This window comes from Amphiprion ocellaris, chromosome 17 (assembly GCF_022539595.1).
Source record: "Amphiprion ocellaris isolate individual 3 ecotype Okinawa chromosome 17, ASM2253959v1, whole genome shotgun sequence".
Taxonomy (NCBI): domain Eukaryota; kingdom Metazoa; phylum Chordata; class Actinopteri; family Pomacentridae; genus Amphiprion; species Amphiprion ocellaris.
Genome location: NC_072782.1, coordinates 15,680,309 through 15,706,033, shown reverse-complemented (window position 1 = coordinate 15,706,033; position 25,725 = coordinate 15,680,309). Strand labels below are relative to the sequence as shown.

The 25,725-nt window shown below is 40.2% G+C and overlaps 1 protein-coding gene across 1 annotated transcript; it reads left to right on the top strand.

The window, feature by feature from the left end:
* Positions 1–751: 751 nt before the first annotated feature.
* Positions 752–25,700, top strand: ttll11 (tubulin tyrosine ligase-like family, member 11). The gene is made up of 10 exons (XM_023286904.3): positions 752–1,933; positions 6,080–6,179; positions 7,146–7,279; positions 9,076–9,366; positions 9,490–9,774; positions 10,668–10,763; positions 10,847–10,959; positions 17,832–18,077; positions 20,875–20,981; positions 24,132–25,700. Exons 1-10 carry the CDS (start codon positions 1,397–1,399, stop codon positions 24,443–24,445), a joined length of 2,223 nt encoding a protein of 740 aa, XP_023142672.1. The 5' UTR covers positions 752–1,396; the 3' UTR covers positions 24,446–25,700.
* The last annotated feature ends 25 nt before the right edge of the window (positions 25,701–25,725 follow it).

Below are 25,725 nucleotides of genomic sequence, written 5' to 3'. Positions count from 1 at the left end.
TTAAGTATGTCTTTATGATAGTAAATATCTACAACTCAATAGGCAGCAATCATAGTTTGAATGAAAAAACAAAATCTTTCATTAAATAGTTGTTCTGTGTTCCACATTTTCATTATATCATTGTATTGTTTCATTTACTGTTTTTGTTGAGATATATATTGAGCAGAGCTTTTAAGTGTACTGGTCCGGCCCTTAACAACCGTCAAAGTTTCTCATGTGGCCCCGTATGAAAATTAATTGCCCACCCCTGGTATACACAGATCTATACTCACGTGTGTGAGCGTATATATCATCCAACCCTGTAGAATTGTGGTGTTTACTCTGTTTAGTTGAGACTATTCATCACTCTTTGCTCCAACAGGGACATAAGGCATCGCTGTATTGCCTTCAGGTGCTGTCGGAAATAATAAATTCGAATCCTGAAGGGATACCATTCAAATCGGTACACTTCACGGTTTCACCCCATTCCAGTGCCAAAATCCAGCTTTAAAATCAAAACATATATGAAATGCATTATTAGAGTCCGAAATATTGCTGTGGTTGATTCCGTTTCTGACAATACTGCTGTCGGTTTGCAATAAAACAGGTAACAAACAGACTAGCGTAGGAAAATCAAACGGTGATGCACATTTACGTGAAGTAGGCACCACCACTACCCAGAGTCTATTCATAGTAAATGAGGGATAACTCATAGGACCAACACGCCTTCTTACAATACAGGGGGTTACGAGGATCTCCAAAGGCAGCACCAGCTGGGTTCAGAGCAGATGGAGGCTGGGCGATGGGCTGGTCTGCCTTCTGCTGCTTAACAACACAGGGACGATAGCAGACACACTGTACACAGAGCACAGGGCTATGGGCGACGCCAAGACGCCGCTAGAAAAGTAGATAACGGTGCCAGCAAGGTGAAGTCTACCATGAGTTACAGGGTCGCGTTCACGGCTCAGAAGTAAGTGTGTTAGCTAAATGAAGTTTGACAGGCGAACGTCAGGTTTAGCTCTCATCAAGTAGCTAGCAGTGCTGGCTACAAGTGCAGCCTGTCTCTAGCAGCTAGGAGAAGTCAACGCCAGCTTGTGGGAGCCGCTAGCCTTTTGAAGTTGCCCATCAAAATATAGTGACCAGCTGGCTAACGACGTTAGCTTATGTCACTTCTTTAGCCGGAGATGTCAGACGGTAACTAGCTAAGGCTGTGCGCATATTTCCGCGGTCTGCTCACTCACTCTGCTTGGGGAACGACCCGACTGAAGCAAATGGCTTTTAATCTTTAATTGGGCATTTAAGCTAGCAATGCGTGCTACATTGTTTCAGGATAACGTTAGCTTGCCGGTGTCGGATTACTGCACTCTGTGGTACGACTGTGCCCTGCCCAGCAGCGTCACTCATCGCATTTCGCATAATGAGTGATCATTATGTAAAAGTCAAGGTTCAGCTCGAGCAAATGAAATCTTTGGGCCAGGATGCAGAGAAGGAGGGCGTGGATGCTGAGCAGGTGCCAGTGTCTTCTCCCTCTGCTTCCGACTCACCGGACCCGTCCAGCATCACCATACCTGCTACAGATGCATCCAGCACTTCCAAACCCAGGGGCAAAAGTCGTAGTAAGCCGGGGAAAGACGACAAGAACTCCAGTGGCAAACAAATCTCAGATCTGTCACTGCATGGGTCTGTAGTTTCTGCTACTGCTGAGAAAAACTTGAACAGACTAGGATATGAGCGGACACTTCACATCAGGGGAACTGGGAAGATATTGCAGGGCAAGTCCGAGACCAATGGCAACTATGTGACCATCCATGCGTCCAAAAACGGCCAACAAGCACGCAGGGAGGACGGATTCAAACTCGCAAGGAAGAGAAGGCCTGTGACAGTGGACACATCAAAAGCCAAAACCTCGCTGGAGGCCCTGAAGATAAGCATCAGGCAGCTAAAGTGGAAAGAGGTGAGCTATATGACAGTTTCTTTATTGTTTTTTGCTGTTTGATTAGGAGGTTATATGATGCTGTACCTATGTGCTGTGTAGTTTTCATTCCTATGAATAGTTTGTGTAAGTAATACTGTGAAGAGCTGGTTTGGTTAAGCAGCAGTGCATAGACTGCATATCAAGGGCTTGATCCAGAGAGGAAACCTGACGTCACTGCATCAGGGATTCATCCAGATGATAACCCGCTTAGGCGTGGGTCATGAACGTGCATGGACGAAAACTTCTGTTCTCCAGCTATGAGCCACTGACGACAACTTTTGCAATTATTTTCATTCAATAAAGTCCAACACTAGAGACCTTGTATTTGTTTTACTGTGGTTTAAATGGTCCCTTTAGACACTGAGTGGTTAAACTGTAATAAGAGCGATCTTCTGAGACTGAGTAATGTCTAAAGTAGCAGCCATCAGACAATATTAGAATTGTTAATGGCCAGTTTGTAAGCAACATAAGTACAATATAGCACATTATAATCACATTATCAGGCTGTACATGAACATAAACTGAATTTATGAAGGCCACAGAGAGACAACTCTCTCTTAATATATATAATCTTGATGCACATTTTATAGTTTTGCTCAGTTTGCACAGCGCCACTACTTTGCGATGACTTTTATTGGGTGTTTCACAGAACATAGCACAGCGTATTTAACACCTAAAATGAATATGGTAATAATTACATTAGTCAGCCTCCCACATGTGTTTCTTCTCTTCACTCTTCCAGCTCTGAAGTTTTATGAGAGGCACTATCTCTGACAAAATGTGAATCATCAAACTATATTTTCAGAAGTTGGAACTGAATTTTGAATCTGCACAGCACTCTGTGTAGGAGTGTTGTGTGGTTGTAAAAAAATGAGATGAAAGAAAACATTTGGCTGAGTCAATCACAATGTACATTTCCTGTTATTGTGATGTTTGTACAGTATTGAAGGTGGTCAGTTGGACAGGGGAACTGATGTAGGTGTGAGGAGATCCCAGAAGACGTGGCAGTGTGGGACTTTCACTACTCATCTTAACAAATGTTGATGAAACCGTCTATATATCAACTTACTCAGCTCTCATTAAGTATGAATTAAAAATAAGCTGTGTGTATGCTAAAGATAGGAACTTGTGTTCACCTGCTTACAAATACTGCTGTATTTTGTAGGCGTCCAAATGCACTTTAATTTGTCACGTGTTTTTGTTATCTTATTACTATATAATTTCTGTGAGGCCTCTGGCACCAAGGAAGTTCATTTTTAGCAAAATACGTGTCAAAGGAAGAGTCAAGCTAGTCATTACACGCTAGATGCTTTACATCAAATGTTGTTCAATACAGTTGGAGAGATGCAGCTGCAGCAGAGCCAAAGTAGCGCATTTTTAGTTTATTTTAGTCTGCGCTCATAAAAACACTAAAATGAATAAAATCACTGATGCAGGTCTTTAAAAAAAATGCTGAATATTGGATCCTATAATCGCTCGACCTCTACTGTGTTTTAATGTTTTCCATGATGACATATATAGCGTAGAACTGTCGCCATTGCTCAATAAATCAATAAGGAAATGGAAAGTTTGAAGTCAAACGACAATCCAGAAAATATTTTACTGTCAGGTATTTTTCACAATTGGTAGATGTTTTATAGATAAAATGATTAATCGAGGAAATCACTTATGTCTGCAGCTGTAGTTGTGAGTATAATGACTTGTGCTTTTCCCCTGTTGGATGACGTGATCTCCAGTTAACACAACCACAATGTAACAATTTCAGTTTGCATGCCTCAGATATATAATATTACAGAGGATGGCTGTGGTTGAAATGCTCTCAAAATGAACAGCAACAACATTAAAACATTAATGAGAAAATTAAATTGATCCCGTTCTTCTTACTCTGAGCCGTAAACACCATCTGGTCATTTTGAATGTGATGCACTAATACCTGCTATCAGGCATTATTATCACAGTCTCCATTATGCATGAGAACTGAAGAATAGCAGTTCGATGTGACAGGCGCAGTAAAGACTACTTATCGCCACTGACCAAGCCGTGACACTTAAACCCTTCCAGGTCTGGTATCGGAAACGATACGCAGAAGGCCTATACATTACCACGCTTTGTCTACATGATGCACCCCCAGCAAAGTCAAGGGTGCTATAGATCTTATGTCATGTTGAAAGTACCTGTCACCATCTTTGAGGGGGTTGAAATTCTAGTAGCCTGTTTATCAGTTATGGAATAAACATCGATGGGGAAAAATAGTTTTAGAGGGTTGTAAAACACCTAGCATTTTGCTACGTCTTTCCGTCTGTTCCCTGGCCTGAGAGATAGCTGTCATCTGACTTTCAGCATATGGCATTCTCTTTCACAGAGGGAAATTATTAGCCTTAAGCTCTTCTAATCCAATAGATGTTTAGTCCTCTTTGAGGAGCCAGAGAGAATGGCAGCCTGAGGGTCTGAATGACAACTTCAGAAAATGGGAATAAAAAAAAATGTGCATTTCATTATGGGCTTCTTATTTTTGATAAGAGTCTACAGACTAAGCTGACACTTTAAATGAATGTGTATGGATTTTAAAATTCATGATACCTAGAGGCTTCCTTTGAACATGTTTGGAAAATAATAACCTGAATATGTGAAACTATAAATGCTTTTTAGTGGAGACATGGCAGATAGACTGCAACTCTAAATTTCTCTGACTTTGGTTTTGCTGGAAAAAAAAAATATTTTAAACTAGGCTTTAGTCTAGTCGGCAAAGTGCTTTCTTTCAAAAAGTGACTCGGAAAACAAACTTTTCTTTTAAGTCCCACGCCTGTCAGTGGCCACAAATAGAAGATATCTATTTTTATGTCGCGTCATTCCAAGAAACTCCCGAAATTAATTTGATCTCCTTCCTTGATGCGATTTGACAGTTATATGCTGGCATTCTTGTGGTCGTATTTATAGCAGGTCTTGGCTGTTGAGCAGGGTTTCCCCGTTTCACACAGCGTCATGCTAACTCATTAATGAGATGCAACGCTGTCATAGGGTTATCTAGTAGCTTGGCAGTAGGGTGGGTGGTATCAGAGCGACATTTAGGGTGGCGATGATATGCTGCTAACTTTCCAATCCAATTTGGTATAGAGTCCTGCTGATGTAATAAAGTCAAAGATAGATGTCTCGATACAAGCCTTTGCAGCTCTGTGTTGAAGTTTTGGAACTAGGCCTCGAGCTCTGTTGTTAGAATTTTTTCAATCATGAGCTGTGAGCAAATTAGAGTGTGGATCTTTGAAATATGTGACGCTGATTTATTTTCAGGCAGTATTGGACGTAGAAATGAGCGTCTACACAGACTCTAGGAACAATACAGCAAGCAGTACAGTGTTAAGCAATGTAATTTTCATGTGTGGACATCTTTTAATTACAGGATGCAGATGACTTTGGGTAGTTTTCTTTTAGATGTTTTTTTTTTAAATTCACTTTTATTTAAAGGAAAGAAATTTCATTTTCCTGTTAATAGCGACTGTTTAACTGTAAAACATTGATTGTTGTTTCAGGGAAATCAAAGATTTCTATAAGACTGCGTATTACAGAACTGCGATACAGAAAGCTTTCTTGAGTGTTAGTGAGGTGTCTGTATTAGTTTGAGGTCTTAACAGTGCTGAAACTTAAATAGAAATTTCAAATATAAACATCCAGACATGAAAATTGGATGTCACACACAATACTTTTGTTCATTGGTATTTGGTTTTCATTTGTATATGAAATATATATGACTGCAATAGCCTATATTTTTGGTTGATAATATGCGGTTTAGAGTGTGGGCAGAAGAGGCGAAGAGGGAAGCAGCTGCACCTTGTGCCAATGGGATTTCCTCGCTCTCTAAATCCTTTTATAGTATCACTTCTCCTCCTCTTTCCCAGCTCATCACAACACAGCACGCACTACCTGCCATCTTTAGGCAAGATTATCCCCGCACTCTGGGATCACCAGAAGGGCAAACACCCTGCTAATGTCCTGAGTCATACCAACAGATTAAACCTTGCTTACAAATGCAAACATGCCTGATTTTGTGAATAAATACTTCTTATCATTCTCTGTTTTTGTTGGTCATTTATTATTTCTTCATTTCACTATTATCCTCTCTTTCATCAGTTTCCGTTGGGGAGACGAGCAGCCTGTGATATCTACTGGCACGGCGTTTCCTTCCATGACAATGAAAATATCGTCTCAGGGCAGGTCAACAAGTTCCCAGGTATTTCACTGCTTCAGCCTCTTACAAATGTCTTATTTCAGGAGAACCCATCACCAATGTTTGTTCAAGTGTAACTGGAAAAATGGCTCTAGATTGAGGTTGAATTATCTATGTAGTAGCCTGTAATCAAAACCAGGATTGTAGGAAGCAGCAACCATCAGGGCTGAAATATGAAGCCAACGCAGAAGTGCCAAAAACTGCAGTTTCTTCAATGGCCAATCTAGGCTGGCACCAAAAGCAAGTCAATCCCCACAGACCTCCATGTTAAAATGTGCAAGTTTCTAGCAAATATAAGCACGTTTACACCCTCGCAAAAAACGGTCTTGGTCTCTGTAGGAAGTGCATTTTTATATAACTCACCCTTTTTAGATCGCATTGAAGACTTAAAGTAACACATATTTAAGGGCGTGGCTCCTTGGAGCGACAGGTGGGTGCCGTCATCGGACAATCTGCATGTTCGCATGCCTGCCTCACCTCCACTCATGCTCATTTTTGGATTAGAGTCAGGCACTGCCAAGCTGGCAACAGCCAGAGTTACCACACTAAGCTCCAAAACTGCTGTTCAGGAAATCTATGGGCGACGTCACGGGAGGTTCACCCATCAATATATACAGTCAGTGGTTTGTTGACTTGAAATTAAAGGTGGATAAACCCTGCCTTACCTCAGCTGCTCTGCCTGTGGTGATGGAAAGATGAACCTGCATTCTGAGATTTTGAAAAATAATGTATTTGTAAGATACATGCGCTGCCAGAATCCTGTGTTCTGCACTTGTGTCATGTTAAATTATGATTTAAAAAATAGTGCCTTTCTACCTATGAAAAAAGAAATTGAATGTTGTGACGCACTTTTCTAGAAATGATCTTCCTGCAAAACTAGCTTCCTATGCTGAACAATATAAGTTGATCTGAATATGTTTTCCAGGTGAATTCAGTTTTATCTCTGAATCAGTCCTTTGCGCCTTGCAGGAATGATTGAAATGCTGAGGAAGATCAACATGAGTCGGGCGGTGCGGACGATGCAGGAGCTGTTCCCCGAAGAATACGACTTCTATCCCCGCTCCTGGATCCTGCCTGAAGAGTACCAGCAGTTTTCCACTCAGGTATCATTACATAACATGATACCAAATGCATTATGATGCTGGAAATGATAAAAATAGAATATCTTTGGTCTTCTGCATTACCGTCCACACCAGCAGTGAAAACACAGAAAGTCAAGTCATCGGCTTTCTGAATGTGTCTAGCACATTTAAAACAACAGTCGTTACACCAAAATGCTTTCCAAGAGAAGAAGTTTAAATATTGGGGTTAAGACTTTAGTGCTATTTTTGTTTAATTTCATCTAAGTAATGTACATATTAAAACCCTTCAGAAATTATATTTGTGCAAGTTTTAGAGCTTATTTCATTGACTGGAATACACATTGATAAAATGATGAAAGATTAGAGATGGAAATTAAAATCTTGATTTGTTACTCACTCTGATAAATTGAGATCAGAAGTGTCGCGAGAGTGTACACATAAGGAAACAGAAGATAACCAAATCACGATAGCTAAATAGTGTAAACAGCTTAAACAAATAACAATTTAACACAGTTTTCACTGGTGTTCTTTTCAATCCGATGCATCAAATTTTGAAATTTAATAGACCTTTTCTCCAGCATATGTATTTTTACTTGACGCAATTCCTTTTAAGTGCCACAGTACGCACGCACACGAGTCCATATACATAGTAGCACGGACCTCGAACACCTAAATGGAACGCAGCCATCTTCAGTCGCTTTATATGTTAAGTATAGATAACTGACAGTTAACGTATGTACAGAAATGACTAGACAGCTTTAAAAACATTTCTTTTTTTCATGCTCCCTCTCAATATTCAAAATTTGTTCGGCCAATTGTACGAGTATGATCACAAATGCTGAGGTTATGAAATGGACTGGTGCCTTTACAATGAATTTGAAAATAAAGATTTGTACTCTACTTTTTGTGTGACATTCAGATACATATTATCTATTTTGATGTATATCAATCGTTTATATATTAAACTTTTCTATTATACTTTTTAAACTGTCCTTGGATTCATGAAAAAAATACATTATTTTATCGTAATTGTAGCTGAATTATCTGCGTTTGTGATGTAATTGAATGGGTTGATACTTCTAAATTAGGAAGTCAAATAGCAACACCATATTTTGTCCAGCAGGGGGCACCAAGATATCACTGTAGCATACTTCTCAGCACAGTTCCCTGTAAATAGAATTTAAATAATAAACAAGGCTTTGAATTAGATATTGCAACATTACTTTAATAAAAAATCAAACTGAAACAGAAATATAACACTTGGTTTTGGGCTTGTTGAACTCTAAAGATAAAGAAATATTAAGAGGGATGGTGTTTTATGCTGTAAGTGGAGATAAAACCTAAGTTAGCATTTGCAGATTATTATGAGACTTATTCGAAATACCGATTACCTAAAGCTTTGATCGCGGTTTCCTGGTTTCCATGGATACAGTGGAGTAAGAAATTAAGTCAGGACATTTATTTAACCAAATTACACAATGAGAGACCCACTGAGGTTTTAACTCAGGAATCATGGTAAACATTATTAATTTGTTTGTCTTGAATTAATTTTGGCTTCAAATGTTTGCATCCTGTTATTTTCATCCCAGTGATCTGTTTGTACTCTAACTCTAAAAGGCAACATAGTCTATTGAGTGCGCTTGCTATAGGCTATGTGATTCAAACATTAATCCAGAAAAAAGATAAATTGTCTGTCCTCTAGGGGAGAGTTGACCAATAGCCATTATTCAATCACTTATTTATTAAGCCTCTAAAAGCTTCCTTAACTCAGACACAATGGTTTGTGAGATTTCTGTTACCTCATTTTTCTCCTGTAGATCCGAATGGTAAAGGAGAACGATGCCACGGTGAATCCGACTTTCATTGTCAAACCAGATGGAGGCTCTCAGGGGGACGGCATCTACCTCATCCGTGACCCCAGTGACCTAAAGCTCATGGCGGGTTCGCAGGCCAAACAGTCTGTAGTGCAAGAGTACATCCAAAAGCCGTTACTCATTGACAAGCTCAAGTTTGACATCCGCCTCTACGTGCTGATAAAGTCCCTGGAGCCACTGGAGATCTACATTGCCAAAGAAGGCCTCACGCGCTTTTGCACTGAGCCCTACCAGGTAGCCACCATGGTGCTGGGGGATTTACTTTAAAGCCGTTATTTTCCTGTGATACAAAGAAGCATGTATTTATATTTTAATAGCATGCAAATAATTAGCATCCTTCTTATTCTGATTATGTAGGAGCCCAGCCAGAAGAATCTGAGCCACGTTTTCATGCACCTGACAAACTACTCCCTCAACGTCCACAGCGGTAACTTTGTTCACTCAGACAGCCAGAGCACGGGCAGCAAGCGCACTCTCTCCAGTGTGCTGTACAGGTTGGCAGCTAAAGGTGTAGACATCAAGAGGGTGTGGTCGGACATCATCGCCCTCGTTATCAAGACGGTCATCGCTGTGGTGCCTGAACTTAAAGTCTACTATCAGGCTGACATACCGCCTGGCAAACCGGGACCCACATGCTTCCAGGTGGGTATCAGTAGCAGTGTAAGAACATATTAATAGGTTGTTCAGATTTGCACAATTTATGTGCTTTGAGCAGATAGGATAAGCATTTTAGTTGTAATATTGACCCAACTGCTCCTCCTCTGTCCAAAAGTCGTACTGCAAATTATATAAAGGCGCTCCCTGTACGTAAGTTTTTAACAGTAATAACAGTAGGCAAAGCAGCAGGAGCATAATGTAGAATGTAAAGGGATAAGCTATAAGCTAAAAGTATAGAGATGTGCTCATGCTAAGGTTCAGTACTGTGACTCTCAGTTGACTTTGTCTTAACTTTTCCTTAATTGTCATCATGCCTAGTTAAGAAATACAGAAAATAAAGCAGGCTAGATAATACCTAATAACTTATGGTTCTACCACATAAATGAGGTACTGATGCGGTTAATATGTGTGAAATTTGCAGGCACATCCATACACTTGACCTGTCAGTGGCTTTAACCCCTTGACACCTATTGTCGTGAATTTGCAACATACTGCTTTCATTCAGACTGCAGCCCAGATAGCGTATCCTTTCCCCCAATGCCGATTTGTGCATATTCAATATGTACCTTGGAACCTTTTGCAAGCGCTGGTTTCTTGTAGGGCTGGTCGGAGTGGGACCTAATTATTACATATCTGTTATTATTATTATTATATATCTTTGTATGCATGTTCTATGTGTAATAGATAAATTAACAATCTCCGCTTATTTTAGCATCAGCTGGAAAGCAAAAACACGCAAAAAAAGTTTTGTTTAATTGTAAATAAATTCAGGCATCAAGGGGTTAATGTTATAGGTGATTGGTATATAATCTACCTCGTTCTTATTTCTTAATATATAAAATGTGCATCATGCTGCTAATGTTGTGTGTGTGTGTCAGATATTAGGCTTTGACATCCTGCTGATGAAGAACCTGAAGCCAGTATTATTAGAAGTCAACTCCAACCCCAGCATGAGAATAGAGCATGAGCAGGAAGTAAGAGCGAATATCAATACCAGCATTATCATAGTGTTGTCATTGTTATTCACGTTGTAGTTAAAAGCATTGGTTTCTCTCAGGTGGCACCAGGAGTTTTTGAATATGTTCCCAGTCCAGTGGATGAGGAGGTCAAAGTGGGAGTGATCAGGGACACTCTGCGCCTTATGGACCCGGGCCACAGGAAGCCGATAATGTAAATACACACACATGCACTCAGTTTGAAGCTGGAGTTCTTACATCCTCCACTCTTTTGTCTGCCTGTCCACTTTTAAGGACATGATGTCTCACTCTGCCCATTTCTCCTCGGAGCCCCGCTCTGCACCACTCAACAGCTCTCCCTAAGCTTGTTAAATGGAAAAATTAAATTCAGCTGAGCCGTGGTGGAAATTCACACATTACTATACTAGTCTGGTGGCTCAATCTCTCTGGCTGCTTGGCCCTGTGTGGTGCCTGCCAGTAAATCTCATCCACCATTAGGGTTTGTGTTTTTTTTCCCCTTCTCACTCTGTTTTTCTTTTGTGACAAGAGGATTTACAGTTTCTGTTCTGTCACCATCTCCATTTCTTGCCTTTTTTCTCGCCTCCTCCCCAGATTATTCACAATATCAGATGTTTGATTTGCTTTGTTCTGCAAATGAGAGGGATATCTACCCAGGGATAATACCCACTTAGCTATTATATTCATGACCGGTAACATGTTGATATTAATCCGCCTAGAATATATTTAATCTCCTTTTCTCCTGCATTGCTGTATTTGAATGTAGCTGGAATCAGCAGAACCACATTCTGTGCTTATATATGGAGGAAACAGGCTACAACATAAAATGCTGTTCCAATATTTTCATTTGAACTAAGTCCTATCTGTGTTTTTTTAAGACCCCTAATCCTTTAATTTAATGTCCCTCACTTTAAATGTTGGCTTAGACCTCAGGGCCTAAGTTTTGTGGGATTAAATAAAACTTTCCTATCTGCAACTGAACTAGCAACTAATGCTATTTTTTATTGTCAACTATGCTGTTGATTATTTTCTCCGTGAACCAGTCAGTTGCTTGGTCTAGTAAATGTCAGAAAATGGATGTCAATCAAGGTTTTTCAAAATCCTAGCTCATGTCCGCCAAGGTCTTGTTTTGTTAACGCTCAAAGGAGAACAGAAACCAGATTCTTTTTTTCTTAATCGATTAATCAAATATGCAAATAGCTGGTAATTAATTTAATAATTAATTAATCAATAGTTGTTGACTGATTGGCTAGTCAATTATGTATTGCATCTCATCTTTACACTTGACTTTTTTGAACAATTAGTTGATTGAGAGAAAATTGTAATAAAGTTTTCACTTTTTCAAGCACAAATGTCAGTTAAAAGTCACTTTTAACTGTTGCTACTTTTTTTTACAAACTCAAGTATCTGTTTCAGTTGAGGACCCAGATGAAGGGTGTAACTAAATCAGTGTTGACTGAAAATCCTACAATACATATCACAAGTTGAAACTAAATGGCAGTGACTGTGTTGTTCAGCCTAATTCAAAAAGCAAAAACATTGAGTGCTCACGTCAGCTTGTGATTGCAGGGAAATGTACCCTCAGCTTAGTGTTTGGCAGGAGAGCAGTGCTAATAATGTCAGAACTAGCTATCGCTAATCTTTTTTAAATTACCTATTAGATTGGATATGCTGCAGAAAATAGAATCATCAGCCAACGACACAAACACAAAACCTGAAGTAATGCATCATTCTTCTCCACACAGTGTGTTTATTGCGTAATTACATCTGCACAAAATCATATGCCGTATATATTCATGATTTTTTCAAGAAAAAAGTCATTATTTCAATAAATCAACATTCTTACATTTTAATATTTTTTCGGTTATTTCCTCCTCTGTAACACTAAGCTGAATATCTTTAGGTTGTGGACAAAACAAGACACTTGAGGACATCATCTTAGGCTTTGGGAAACACTGATCAACATTTTTCAGCATTTTCTGACATTTTATAGAACAAACAACTATTGATTAATCTAGAAAAAAATTCTACAGATCTTGATTTGCAGCCCTTTAAAGTACTACAAAAGAAGTATTGTCAGCAAATGTATTGAAAACATCAAACATTAAATTACACATTCTATATAACAGCTGATTTATTTTTCTTAATGACATTTTTGTATTATTAATACAGAGGCATCAACCTCCATAAAGTATGTTACTGCTTTAGTTAGTTTGGACAGCTTTCATACAGTGTGGAATAAAAGGATGAATTTAAGTGGCATGAAATGATTCATTAGAAAGGAAAAAGGCTTCAAACACTTATTCAAATGAAATCATTTCCGAAATTTAGAAGAGAAATATGTTTTTGTTGGGTGAACTGATTAAAAACTCATGGCCATTGTTTACCAAAAAAAAAAATCTGATTGCTGATGGAGAGGAACACACTTCTGACTGATTAGAGGAAATAATCAAAGGAAATAAGAACTGGGGATCCGTTTAGTATGATATGTCTTCTGACTGAAAATTTTAGTGTCACAGTATGATAAAATTAAAATCTCAGGGATGCAGTGGATTATAGCTTTTAATAAAACATGATCTAACCTTCTCATATAGATTCAGTTACAATATTTTAATGGAGAGGACTGGGTTTTTGTTTGTGTTTTTCCTCTTGCAGACTTTGAGAATTATTAACAGTCAGTCTTTCAGAGCACAAACTGTTCCCAACATTGTTATGGGAGGTTAAGTAACCTGCCTATTGCACAGATGGTCCACCAGTAAATACATATACCTGTGTTGTTTGCTGACAGCTGGTTTGCAGTGGGATGGATGGGATTCAGTCATTCAGAACGCAGTTTAGACTGGATTCACCCATGTATGAATTTCACTTGTTAAGATAAAGTGAAATGAAGGTGAGATCTGACCAGGCACATGATAGAAAGCTATAGTTGAGTAAAAAACTATTTCTATTTAAAGAAGGCAGAGTAAGGACTTATATAAGAGATAAATAAGTATAAAATGGCAGAAAACTGGTATTTTGGAGAGACAGCAGTAGAGATAAATGTGGAATTATAAGGAGGAGTGTGTGATGGTATCAGACATGTACTGCTTGCACCCAGCTCATTAATCCTGTGAATGATATCTCTGAGGGTGATTTATGAGCCATTATGAGAGGTGAATGTGGGTGAGAACAAAAAGCTGATATTCATAGGCACATGTACCTAAAATAGGGGGCAAAGGACATGATTACAAAAACATCATCTGCATAAAGAGAAACAAGGTGAATTGAATGCATTGCATTAATTTTAAAGGCCCGATACTGTGCCTCTTTTCAGCAAGTTAATGGAAGTCTCACGTCTTAGACTGTGTGTTTTTTTTTTCAGCTGAGAATACTGCATAGTACTGCAAAGATGGTTTATTTCCCCATGACTATAAAGCGCCTGGTTTTAGCCCTGTTGTTAATGTTTTTTTTTCACAATCTGTAGCTTCAAATAGAGCTGCCCTCTTCAAGATGAAGACGCTCTCTGTGTTTATAATGACTACAAAACACATAAAAGGGGATTTTTACCATAGGGAAACTTTAAAGTTGAGATGTTCCTGGGCCAGTTCATGTTTTTGATATCCCCATGTCCGCAATGGTGTTTGTGAGATTAATTTTGTCATCTGTCCAAGTCCACAAAGGTCCACTCAGACCACGCTGTTGACGTCCACATACAACCCTAAATTTGGGACAAACTGCACAAAACAAATCCTTAAGTTTAAGTTGAACATAAATCCTGTGCTATGTCTGCCCACTGTACTCGGCACACCTAAGGAATAATCCCATTGCCATGGTGCTGCAGCCGAATCTGGAACCAGCTGCAATACCCTGTAGTGCCAACCTTTCAGGAACATCCATGGAGCCCTGTGTGTTTTTCTGTGTTCGATTTTAGAGGACAGTGCGACCGTCTTGTGCCCTAGTATGAATAGAACTGCGATTTCCCCCCATTGGTCTGTGCATAGGGACCATGAATTGGCTTTTATTGTGGAACCATGGGAATAAAATGCTTGTAAGCCTCATTTTCTGTTTTTGACTGTGGGTTTGTGAATAGAAACAACTGAGGGAAGAGAGTGTTTAAAAAAAATATGTAAACAAAAACCTTTTAGTTGTTTGGTATGACTTGTGCACTGAGAAAAGTTTAGGCAAAATATTCCAATTTCTAAAATGGAGACAGGCATGCAGAGACTTGGATTTCTTTTTACTGACACAGCTGTCACTTTTCAACACTTTGACAGTGCACTGCACCTTTTAAGTTTAATACACCAAAAGAACAGCAACAGCATCTGTCCAGGTTAATGATAGCAGAATTAGGTCTCGGCGTCCTCATGTACACTCACCTAACATTTGGCATCAGGCCTCTGTATGCTCTCCTAATAACCTGCCACTCTTCACCTTTTACCCTCTCGCTTCACCTCCATCACTTTCTTCTCTCCTTCTGCTCCAGTGTTTGTAGACATTCGCTCCGCTGTCTGTCTGGGCTGTCAGCTTCTGTTGAAGATGTGTCCATTTTTAGCAGAGGCTGTCCTGTCTAAATAGATGTGGGTGGTGTCCTTCTGGCTGCTGAGGGATGATTGATTCTATTAAACATTCAGCAGTGCTCTCTCAGTGCCATTCACACTGCTTACTAATTCATGGCGAAAGAAACTGCCTCATAAAAGTCAGCAGTACTGTATCCCCTTGGCGTGAATTTACCTTTGTTGCACGCGTGTCTTCACACTCGCATACAATAGGAGTTGTGCTTGGAGGTCCTGCACAGCCACACAGGTGTTTTTATACTTCTTCTGGCTGACGAAACTTCCGCTCAGCTTTCTGTGATGGGAATTATTTGAGGTCACTGGACTCCGTGTACTAATAAGAATGATAAACGTATAATTTGTTCTGACCTCTCAGGTGCAACAAAGCTAAATTAAGAGTGAGGGAGATGTCAGTCAAGCACAGTGTGTAGCCACCCACACTAGCCCAAGGGCAGAAACACACAGAACTTGGAGCGCAGATTAATTTTCTATGAGAAGTGCCATAACCCTCAGGAAAAGGACAATGGTGTAGCTGGCGGAAGGGACGAAGGGCAAAGTTAAAATAAATGAACTGTGACACGAAAGGTTTCGAAAGTCATTGCGTGGTAACCAATCACATCTGACATTGCTTGAAACTAAAGATTATCTTCATTCCATATATGTATCTAGTACAAAAGCCAAAACATATTCATTTTACAATGATATAAAACAAATCAAAGCAGAAAATCTGACACTTTGGAGAAACACCAGGCAGTGCTTGACATTTTTTGCTTTAAAAGCAACTGAAGTGATTAATTGATTATCAGAATAGATGGACTAATCCGACTTGGGTTTCCGCTCTCTGAAGCTTCTTAAAGGTACCCTGAGGAGTTTTTGGGATATGAAGCAATGCTCTGATAAGAGGATCAGTGTTTTGTTTGCTTTTTAAGTATTTTATGTGGAGTTATAAGGGCACTTCGAGAACACGGGTCTCCACATAAGTTAATTGTCCACTTTTAATATGCAACCCAAACCAGATCCTCATCAAAACTTAACAGGATCTCACTTAGATGAAAATAGGCCTGGTCAGTTTTGTGTTATCCTTCTTCCAGACAGACAAGAAAACCGTAATCAGGGTCTTTCCTGGCTCTGAGGGGATCCTTTGGGGGGTGATTACACACTATAGTTAGTATGATCATCCTGCAAACAGTCAGTCCAATGAGTCTTTGACACCTTATTTGATAGAAATCAATGCATTTTCTGTTATTTCTGATTACTTGAAAAACAAAAAGATTTACTATGGTCGAGTGAATGAACCTTCAACAACAAACAAAACAAGTTCTTAGTATTTTGGCATTGGTGCTTCTCCTCTGGTGTTGGCTGAAACCTCTTTAGGGGGCTCCTCTACGCAGTAAAAACCCCAGTAATGAAAGCATAACATCCTTGGCAGAGGTAATGAAATGTATCCAACGCTTTTATTAAGCCCTAACAACACACAGAATGCATTTTGTTTTTGAAATATTGAATTTAAACAGAACTTTGTTTAGGAATTACTCAGGGTGGTTTTTAAAGATTATTACACCAGACGGATTAGGTATTAAGTTAACAAAATCTCACTTCAGACATATTTAGAAAAATGTCTTTGTGAAATGAATGGAAATGAGGAAAAGGGCTGAAATTCTGGTTGTAGCCATTATGCCAGAGTTGCTCCACAGCATGGTGTTTTTTCTCGGGGCTTGTTGTGGATGACCTTTAAAGGAACCCTGTGGAATAGTAATTCTAACAGACAAAGAAACAAAAACATGCGTGTCGGCTTTTTATCATCAAACAAAACTGTGCTTCACTCTTTGCATGGAAGAAACATCTTCTTCACCAGCATCTCAACCACTTTTGTGGCACAGGAGAGCAATGGACCAAATCTGTAGTCTACTGACTAGTTTTGGATAATTTAAGTTACCAACACAAGTGCTTTTATGTGTTTTTCAGCTTTCACTGACTAATGGAAAATATACCAGGTGAAGGATAAGCTATTATGCTGCTTCCACCAGTGTATCCCCCCTCTTTCAGCAAAATTAAGTTTCCAAATTTTGTAAGAAATATCAGCTGGTTATGAATAAAAAAACAAAATTCAGAATGTTTAGTACTGCTAGTGAATGTTGGGGATGTAATAAAGGACTGTGAAGAGGCTGTGCACAGACTGCGCTACAGGGAATGACGAGAGTTATTTAGCCTTCATACAGCTTTATTTTTCCTTTCTGCCTGTCAAGCCGGACTGTAAGTGCAGATTGAAGTGAAAGGCTTGGTGCATTTATCTACCTCCAGTGGTGTATTATCTTTAGCTCGGTTGACAAAAGCTCTCTGGGATGGTCTTATGGTCGGTGCTGCAGGGCCTGAGAGCCATTACTCAGTCAAGGACAGCACAAAAAAATGCTTTAAGTCTCAAAATCTGATGGTTAAATGGTAGTTCAGCTTGCTAACTTTTGAAGTCTGTCATTGAAATAGAATGTGGTAAAAATCTTAATAATGTGTGTTTTTTTGTTGTTGTTTCTTTCCTAAGTGCCCAAATAAGGGCTGGTGGGTTTGAACATGGAGAAGAGATTCCAATGGAAGCAGAGTCGCAAGAGAGGAGCCCTGAAGAAATAGGATCTCTGCCCTCGCTGTGTCTGAAGCAGGTCTACCCAAAGTACACCAAACAGTTCAACTATCTGCGGCTGGTGGAGAGAATCGCAGCTCTGTTCATACGCTTCCTCGGGGTCAAGGGCAACATGCGTCTCGGTCCCACTGCCTTCCGAACCTTCATCAGGTACAAAACTTTATTTGACTGATTTATCCGATCCCCATTAGAAGCCACATATTCAAACGAATTGACTCAACCGAACCAGTTTGGACATAACCACATCAATAACAGCACAAAACTATCATCAATATGTCAACAAAATTAAGGCAAAGATCGTGTCATCCAAGCACAGATTGTTTTTTTCCATCCACTTAATGAAGACTAGGATAACAGATACAGGAAAAAAATGTAGTCCCGAACCTGCTTGAGTTTCTTCTGCATTTTTGACTCTAAACTGAAGGCAATTTTTGATTATTTAGTGCTGTTGGGTAACTTAATCCATTTCGCATGCAGACTGGCTTTTAATCTGGCTTCACCTGAGAGCCTCGGTTGCATGCTATATGATGCAAAAAGGAAGAGCAATTCAAAGAAGTTGCCTTTGGGATAATTGAAGTTAATCAAGATCCTTAATTCAGATCATTAGAGTAAATGATGCTCTGAATGAGAATGCTAATCTAGCAGTTGCAATTTTTCACGACCAGTGGATTGACAAAAGTACAATTTTTCCTGCTAATAGAAATCCCCTTTTAAATTTTCGGAACAGCATTGTCAGGATGCAGAGAACAAGATACGTTTGTAACCCTTAGACTCCTAAAATTAGACTTCTTCATCTCATCATCTCAATTACGAAACTTGAATAGGTCTGTGATGCTGTTTAGGGGAGAACGCATAACAAACTTAAGCTACACATATTTCCTACCTAACTTTTCAAACACACCTGACATGCTCACTTGGATGGAAACCTGCGTCTCAACCCCAAACACATACTCGTGTCATAATTCAGAAAATTCAGACACACAACATCAACTTTTCCTCCGTTTTGCCCTCTGTGCCCGGCTGGATGCTGTTGTTGTTACTGTTGGCTGCACAGGTATTCATCACAGTCAAAGTTTATGCACAGCTCACCGGGCGGCACACCACGCCGCACGTGCACTTTGCTCACCGCGCCAGCAAACTCTTGCTGCGCTGTGCAAGCCCTTGGAAATGATGGGTTTCAGAGCACAGCGGCGTTGCATTCTGTCTGAAAGCCCCCTGATCATCCTGTATATAGGCAGGTCTGGGGAACATTATCTTGTGTTTCTAATTTTGAATGATTTCCATGTGTTGTAGGGTGAGGGTTAGTATAAAATAATGCTGTTTCTGTCAGCTCAGTATTTTAAGAAAAGATGAAACTCTTATGGTCCAACTGGAAGTACTCTTTTCTGGTACAGCATACATAAATGCATATAGAAACATAAATAAATACATAGGCACAGTATGTAGTGCAACGTTTGTCACATGGTCTGTGTTTTCACCAAATTATAGACCAAATGAGAAAAAAGTCTGTGTCATATTTGTTGGTTTCCTGATGACATACCTGCACCTCTGCATTTTTATCTGAGAAATAACCATCAGTTCTTTGTTTAAATGATCAATTTGCAGGCATACAGCCAATCAAATCTTACATAAAGCACTTGTATTTATTATTTTTTGCCTGCTATGTGACACACTTTGAACAACAGACATATTTGCTTTCCTGCCAAAGTCGTCTTCTTATCTGACTTACAAATATGAATGCATGTCTCGTCCTGCACCTTTGCTCATAACGAAGCACCAGCAGTCATTGGGGAGAAGTGCATTGCTTTGCTTTAGTTTATAGGTTAAATAGTTAGGCAGCTGCATTGCATTAAGCAGCATAAATACATACCTAAAAAACCTCAGAGTGCTGTTGAGCTGCTAGACAGGACGTTACCCTTTTAAATGATTTTATATAGCTGTGTGTGTCTGTTCTGCTTGTGTGGTAGTGGTCTGCGATACTGCAAGTTTTGGTATTGATCTGATACCAACTAAATACAAGGCCGATATCGATACCGATACTCGAGACTAACTTTTTCAGTAGTCGGTATTTAGAGCAGAGTTTAGGTGCTGTATATGGTCCAGATCTGGAATGAAGATGGGGCTATAAATGCTCACAGGGTCTAAGAATCAGACTAATTCCTGGGTAGGTTTTCTGTGGGCCAGACAAGGAAGGATCTGGGGTGCCAATGAAATCACAGTGTGGATAACCTCCTCAGTGTTCATTTTTGACAGTTTGGTCAGTATTTGTGTAAGATGTCTGGCACTGAAATAGGAAATTCTCTTTTAGGATGCATTTTTACATTATTTTTTTGCACAGAGTTACTTTTGTAATGTTTAATTCAGACATATAGGACAGAAAGTGAAACTAAAGTGTCGGTATCATTACACTGGTATCATTCAATATCAATACCAACGCTGGTATCAATATTATCGATATTTGGATTGATCCGCCCACCTCTGTTGTGTGGTAATTTAAAAAAAAAAAAAAAAAATGTTCATACACAACTCTGACAAGAAAAGTGGTTGGGATTGAACCTCATAACATTATTCCAACATCCTATACATGTTAGTACAGGACAGGAGATGGGAGAGAATGGGGGCAATGGGAGAAAGAGGGATTTCAAATTTGGCATATACTAGCTATCTAAATATGCTAACTCTCTAAACAGTGTTTACCAGAATTTTTCTCGCTCCTTCCAGTGTAACACCGACACTCTGACAGCCTGCTGACTATCAAACACTGACACATGCTGCTATCCAGCTGAGATGAACCATTTCTGACATTGCTTCTAAGACCTTTTCTTCTCCTTTTAGTAATAAAAAAATATTTAGCGTGACAAAACGCGCTGAAATTCTTTGAAATTGTAAAACAGAATTACAGCTGCACTTGAGCACTGACCTAGAATATATCCTGATTGTTTCTTAGGACCTGCAAACTGAGCAACAGCAACTTCACCATGGCCTCAGTGGACATCCTCTACATAGACATCACACGTCGGTGGTCGGGAGCGATGCCCGACTCCAGAGAAGCAGGTAACACACACATTAATACACACCGAAAACAAAATCCTCTCAAAGAAACAATATGTAGAGGACAGAGAGCCGGGCATCCTTGAGACTCGGAGCAAATAATATGCTCAGAGATAATTGCTTGTCATTCTTTGTCAGATTCCCTCTGACACTGCGCTCCCGTAATTGAAATGAGCCGAGATCACAATGTGACAGCGAAGAGACTCTCCGACATGAATTATTCAGACGTTGCACCTTGCGAGGAATGTTTGCGAGGCGGAGCGGATGGATGGAGATCACATGGACCGGGATGGAAGGGCCTGTACAGAGGAGATTGTGGGCTGAATTTAGAATGAGCTCATACGTATGCAGGGAGACTGATGTCAGGGTCTGTTATTTCTGTGTGTGTGTGTGAGCACTGGTGGATTTGTGGGGAACAGAGAAAAAGCAAAAAACTTTGCATTTACACGTTTTTTTTTTTCTAGCTATGTTTGGGACAAACTTTTAAAAGGACAAATGAAAGAACTCCAAATTACAAATGACCTACCAGCTTTCACGTTGTTAGTCCAGTGTGACTTAACATATCATTACTCTTATTCACTGGTTTTCTAGGTTGAAAACAGAAAATAGGAAGGAGATCTTTGGGGTTTAAATTCAGCTCAGTTTGGTGTTTTCTCATGCATTCTTTGACCTCGAGTTGCACCGACCTTGGCCCCCGAGGCAAGATCTGAAAATGCTAAAATTACAATATTATAATCACATCAGCCTCTCTTTAAAAGCTGCATACACTTGAATGATTTAACGAGCCAAGAGGAGAGTCCAACCTGGCATTCAGGAGGGCACTGCTCTTCCCTCGGAGGCAAAAACATACATACAAACATGCAGTCGGTGCTGTATATTTTACAGCGGTATATATTCATATCTGGTTTGTGATACAGCATCCACCGACAAGGGTAAATGAAAAACCTTTCATTCTGGAAGTTATTATGTTCCGTTTTTGTTGGAACCGAGAGGTGCTGACTCAACTTTATGATCATTTGGGAGGCTACAGTTTGTGCTGCTGTGGATTTGCATTGTGTTACTATTCATACATTTATCCATCCCCATTTGTATGAACGAAGAAACACCTCTCTGTATTATTGAGCGCAGTTCAACAGCATCCCAAATTGCATCTTACAAAAATGATCATAAAGTTTAATCAGCCAAAAATGAACACTATAACCTTGAGCAACTGAGTTTATATTTTGGCAGAGATTGAAACTCCTGGCAGTGTGTGTGTCGACGTGCATGCTAAGTTATTTTAGAACACAATTAAGGCAACACCTAAAAAGTTTCCTGTGTCAGTCTATGGTGTTATGTGTTTTATACCTCTGCTTTAAATATTATCAGAGACTAATTCTGGCCATATACTTAAAGTGAGGATTTAGTAATAATCCTGCAGATGCCACAGAATTTCTTTTGAATACACTACAGAAAGGAAGTTTGGAGATTTACTTGAAGTAAACAAACTGGGCACTGTATAAAGAATTTGGCTTGAATCTGTACTAAAGACAGACGAATTATTGGCTGGAGTCCTAACTGGCTGCCTGGGAGTAGCTGAGAGACAAGAAAGTTGTCATAAACCCCTGTAAAATAGCGAATTTACTTCTTAAGCTTTAGATTTCTGTGGATTAAACAAGACATAATATGTTGATTAGTGAGTTATAGAAGTGCTGATTGGGAGATTTTGCTACCTTTGCAAGACTACCATACTATATGTTATGGCAGAAAAAAAGATTTAGTACATCTTAATACATATGTAGTATGCTAATAATACCAGGATGCTGTACTGCGTCCCGTCAGATTCCGCAGCAACCAAACCAGCGTACGTTTCAGGCCATTCTGACCCACAATCCTCTGCAGTTACATCACATGTAACATGGCGACTCATGCGAATAAACAGACTTGAGCTGCTGAGATCGCATGGAAAGATGACCACTCATTTCACACGGCAGACTGCAACAGGAAGTAGTATGTCCCACTTGTATTCATACTGAATTAAACAGCACATGAGGAACTTAAAATCAAAAGACAAAGTACACGATTTACTCTGAAGCTTCTGTTTCTATGCTAAGCTATGCTAACTATTTGCTTCATATTTGCTGGACAGATGAAAATGGTGTCGATCTTCTCATCTAGCTGTCTAACAGAAGGCAAAGATGTCAAACTATTCTTTTAATCTATGGGCACCACTTTTTGAATCCACACATACCCCTTTTGGACCAAAAAGAACCAGATGCTAGTTCAGTGCTAGTCGGTGTTGGTGCTTAGTTGGTTCAAATCTATTGCCTCCTAGGAACCGGTTTGCTTTTCCATTGACAAGCAGCCAAGTTAGAGCCACATCATTGCGTCACCATAAAACGTCAGTACGTCACTGCATGTGTAGCCGTTCAGCAACGTTCGTGCATCGTAACCATGCAAGTGCTGTTCCTGACTTTGCAAGCCTACATTGCGATGAAGAAACAAATAATCAAACTGTTAGCAGCTACCTGTCTTCATCATAGTTAGAGGCAACAGCGAATAGAAGATCAGGTAATTGACAGATGTTTTGATTCTTAACAGTGAACATGTTAGCGTTAGCTTGGCTACTTAGCTTCGACTACGTTTGCATCCTACGCATCTACGTTAGCGGTGTAACATACACAATAAGTTGATAATATCTATGTTTATCTTTATAGATGATCTTAAGGTTAATTGCAAGGCAGAGGTCAGCTGTTGCCTGGACACATGTGTGATCACGCTACTGGCATTCATATTTACCTGTTTTCAAAACACTAACACTAAACGCTACTACTACTACTTGCTCGGTTGTTTAAAAATGGCTGTTCTGTGTTTCCGCCGTTGATCGTTGGTCACCGTAACTCCACCCCCAGCCCATGACCTACTCAGTTCTTAACTCTGACCCAGCAAAGAGTTGGTGCCTGAAAAGCACCAATTCTTGGAGCCTGGAGCCGGTGCTTGGGTGGTGGAAACACAAAGAACTGGTGCTAAGTCAGGTACTGGCTCCGATCTAGCACTGGAACCAGCTTGGTCAAAAAGGGGCGACAGTCACTGACTTAAGCAACAGATGAGGTCATGTCGATGAAATTCTTTTTGCTATTTTTGTCGAGTAAAACCCCGCCTTCTGCTTTTCAGGAATGGGACTCCAGGCGTTTGTGGAAGCCTTTTTCTACCTGGCGGGTCGCAGGTTCAAATCCCTGGCGCTAAAGGAGCAGGTAGTGTCTCTGCTGGAGCTGTGCGAGGCTCAGCTGGGTCCCCAGCCGGGCGTCGAGGACAGACGCTCTTTGAGCTGCAGCAGGGCGCTGCCACGAGCCATTAAAGCTCAGACGCTGTGCCTCACCAACCCTCAGCTCAGCTCCCCGGCTCCCCTGCGAAGGGCGGCCAGCCAGGACTACCGGCTGCATCAAAGACTCAAGCCTCGTACCCTCAGAGCCAACGTGGAGAACTGACGAGAAGGAGCTAGTCATCCAACCCCCAAACACTGCCTTTAGCCTTCTCTACAGGAGCAGGGAAATTAGGTGTCCAACTCTCCTCTGCAGCTCCCGAGAAGGACTAGCTTGACCCCTGCTGGCTGACTCGCAGGAGAACCGTTCTCAGCCTGATTGCTTTTTCTTCAGAGGAGGAAGATGTCTGCAGGGGGGTTGGAATGGAAACAGAACAAGATATAAGGAGCTCGGTGCATTTCCTTCTCCCCTCCTGGCAGGATCATACCATATGAACAGTGCGATCCTGTCAGGAGGACGGTATGGCTGCTTTTAATATTCTGACTGATTCTAGAGGGCAGCTATTTGCTTCCCTTCACCTTTGTGTGGCAACATGTACACCGAAATAAACTTTCTTTTCAGGGATAACATTAGATGCTCTTCTTTAATAGATTCACACACATCACATATAAATAAGTGGGTATAAGGGAGCATCCTCAGTGTATTATATTCTTGAATTTGCACAGCACCTCTTTGAACTATCGCATTTGCACAGAAGTGGATGTGACTGGGCATTTACGTGCGCATGTTGTGTATGTCTGAGCGTGTGTTTTGTGTTCAGCTCGGCGGTGAAAGCCTATTGACAGGCAGTGGCTCAGCTGTGCGTCCTCCATGAGCCCATTAGCGATGAGTTAAGTGAAAACGTATTCAAAGAGAAAAGGCCACGCAGCCTCTTTCAGTTCAGCAGCTATTCCAGTCGGGCGGCCTCAGACTTCCACATGGTTTTAGGACGATTACTTCGTAGCCACACAACTGCCGTGGAGAAATAATTATTTCAGAAGTAATTGCATGGCACAAAATTTCACCATTTCAGATAGATGCTTTGTTTCCTAAATGAGATTTGGATAGCTTTTGTTAATAAACTTAATGTAATGTGTGACACGGCTGGCAGTCGCACAAAACAACGATAACCAGCGGTGGATGCCAAGCAGTCATTTCAGATGAATTACACCACAGCTCTGCAGTACTCACTCAGCTCTGTTTTTTTGTGTAGTATTTACACTAAGATAGTTAAATTAATTTGTGCAAACAAAGAACACCTGCAGTGTGGGCAGCTGTGAAAAACAGGCAGTGAACTAAACTTTTCTGCTACAAATACTGTAGGGCGAACATATTTACTGCAGTATGATAATGTGAAGTAGACGTATGAGGCAGATTATATGGATGAACTGTATTAATAACACTGTATACAAATAAAACTCATTTTGCTCTTTGAACTGAAGATGTGTATGTTGATGTGGTCACTA

Bases quoted from the DNA above. Each gene is read 5' to 3' on its own strand.
- ttll11 (XM_023286904.3), top strand. From the start codon at position 1,397: ATGAGTGATCATTATGTAAAAGTCAAGGTTCAGCTCGAGCAAATGAAA. The intron at 7,280-9,075 runs GTATCATTACAT...TTTCTCCTGTAG, and splicing joins ACCAGCAGTTTTCCACTCAG to ATCCGAATGGTAAAGGAGAA. The intron at 18,078-20,874 runs GTACAAAACTTT...ATTGTTTCTTAG, and splicing joins GCCTTCCGAACCTTCATCAG to GACCTGCAAACTGAGCAACA.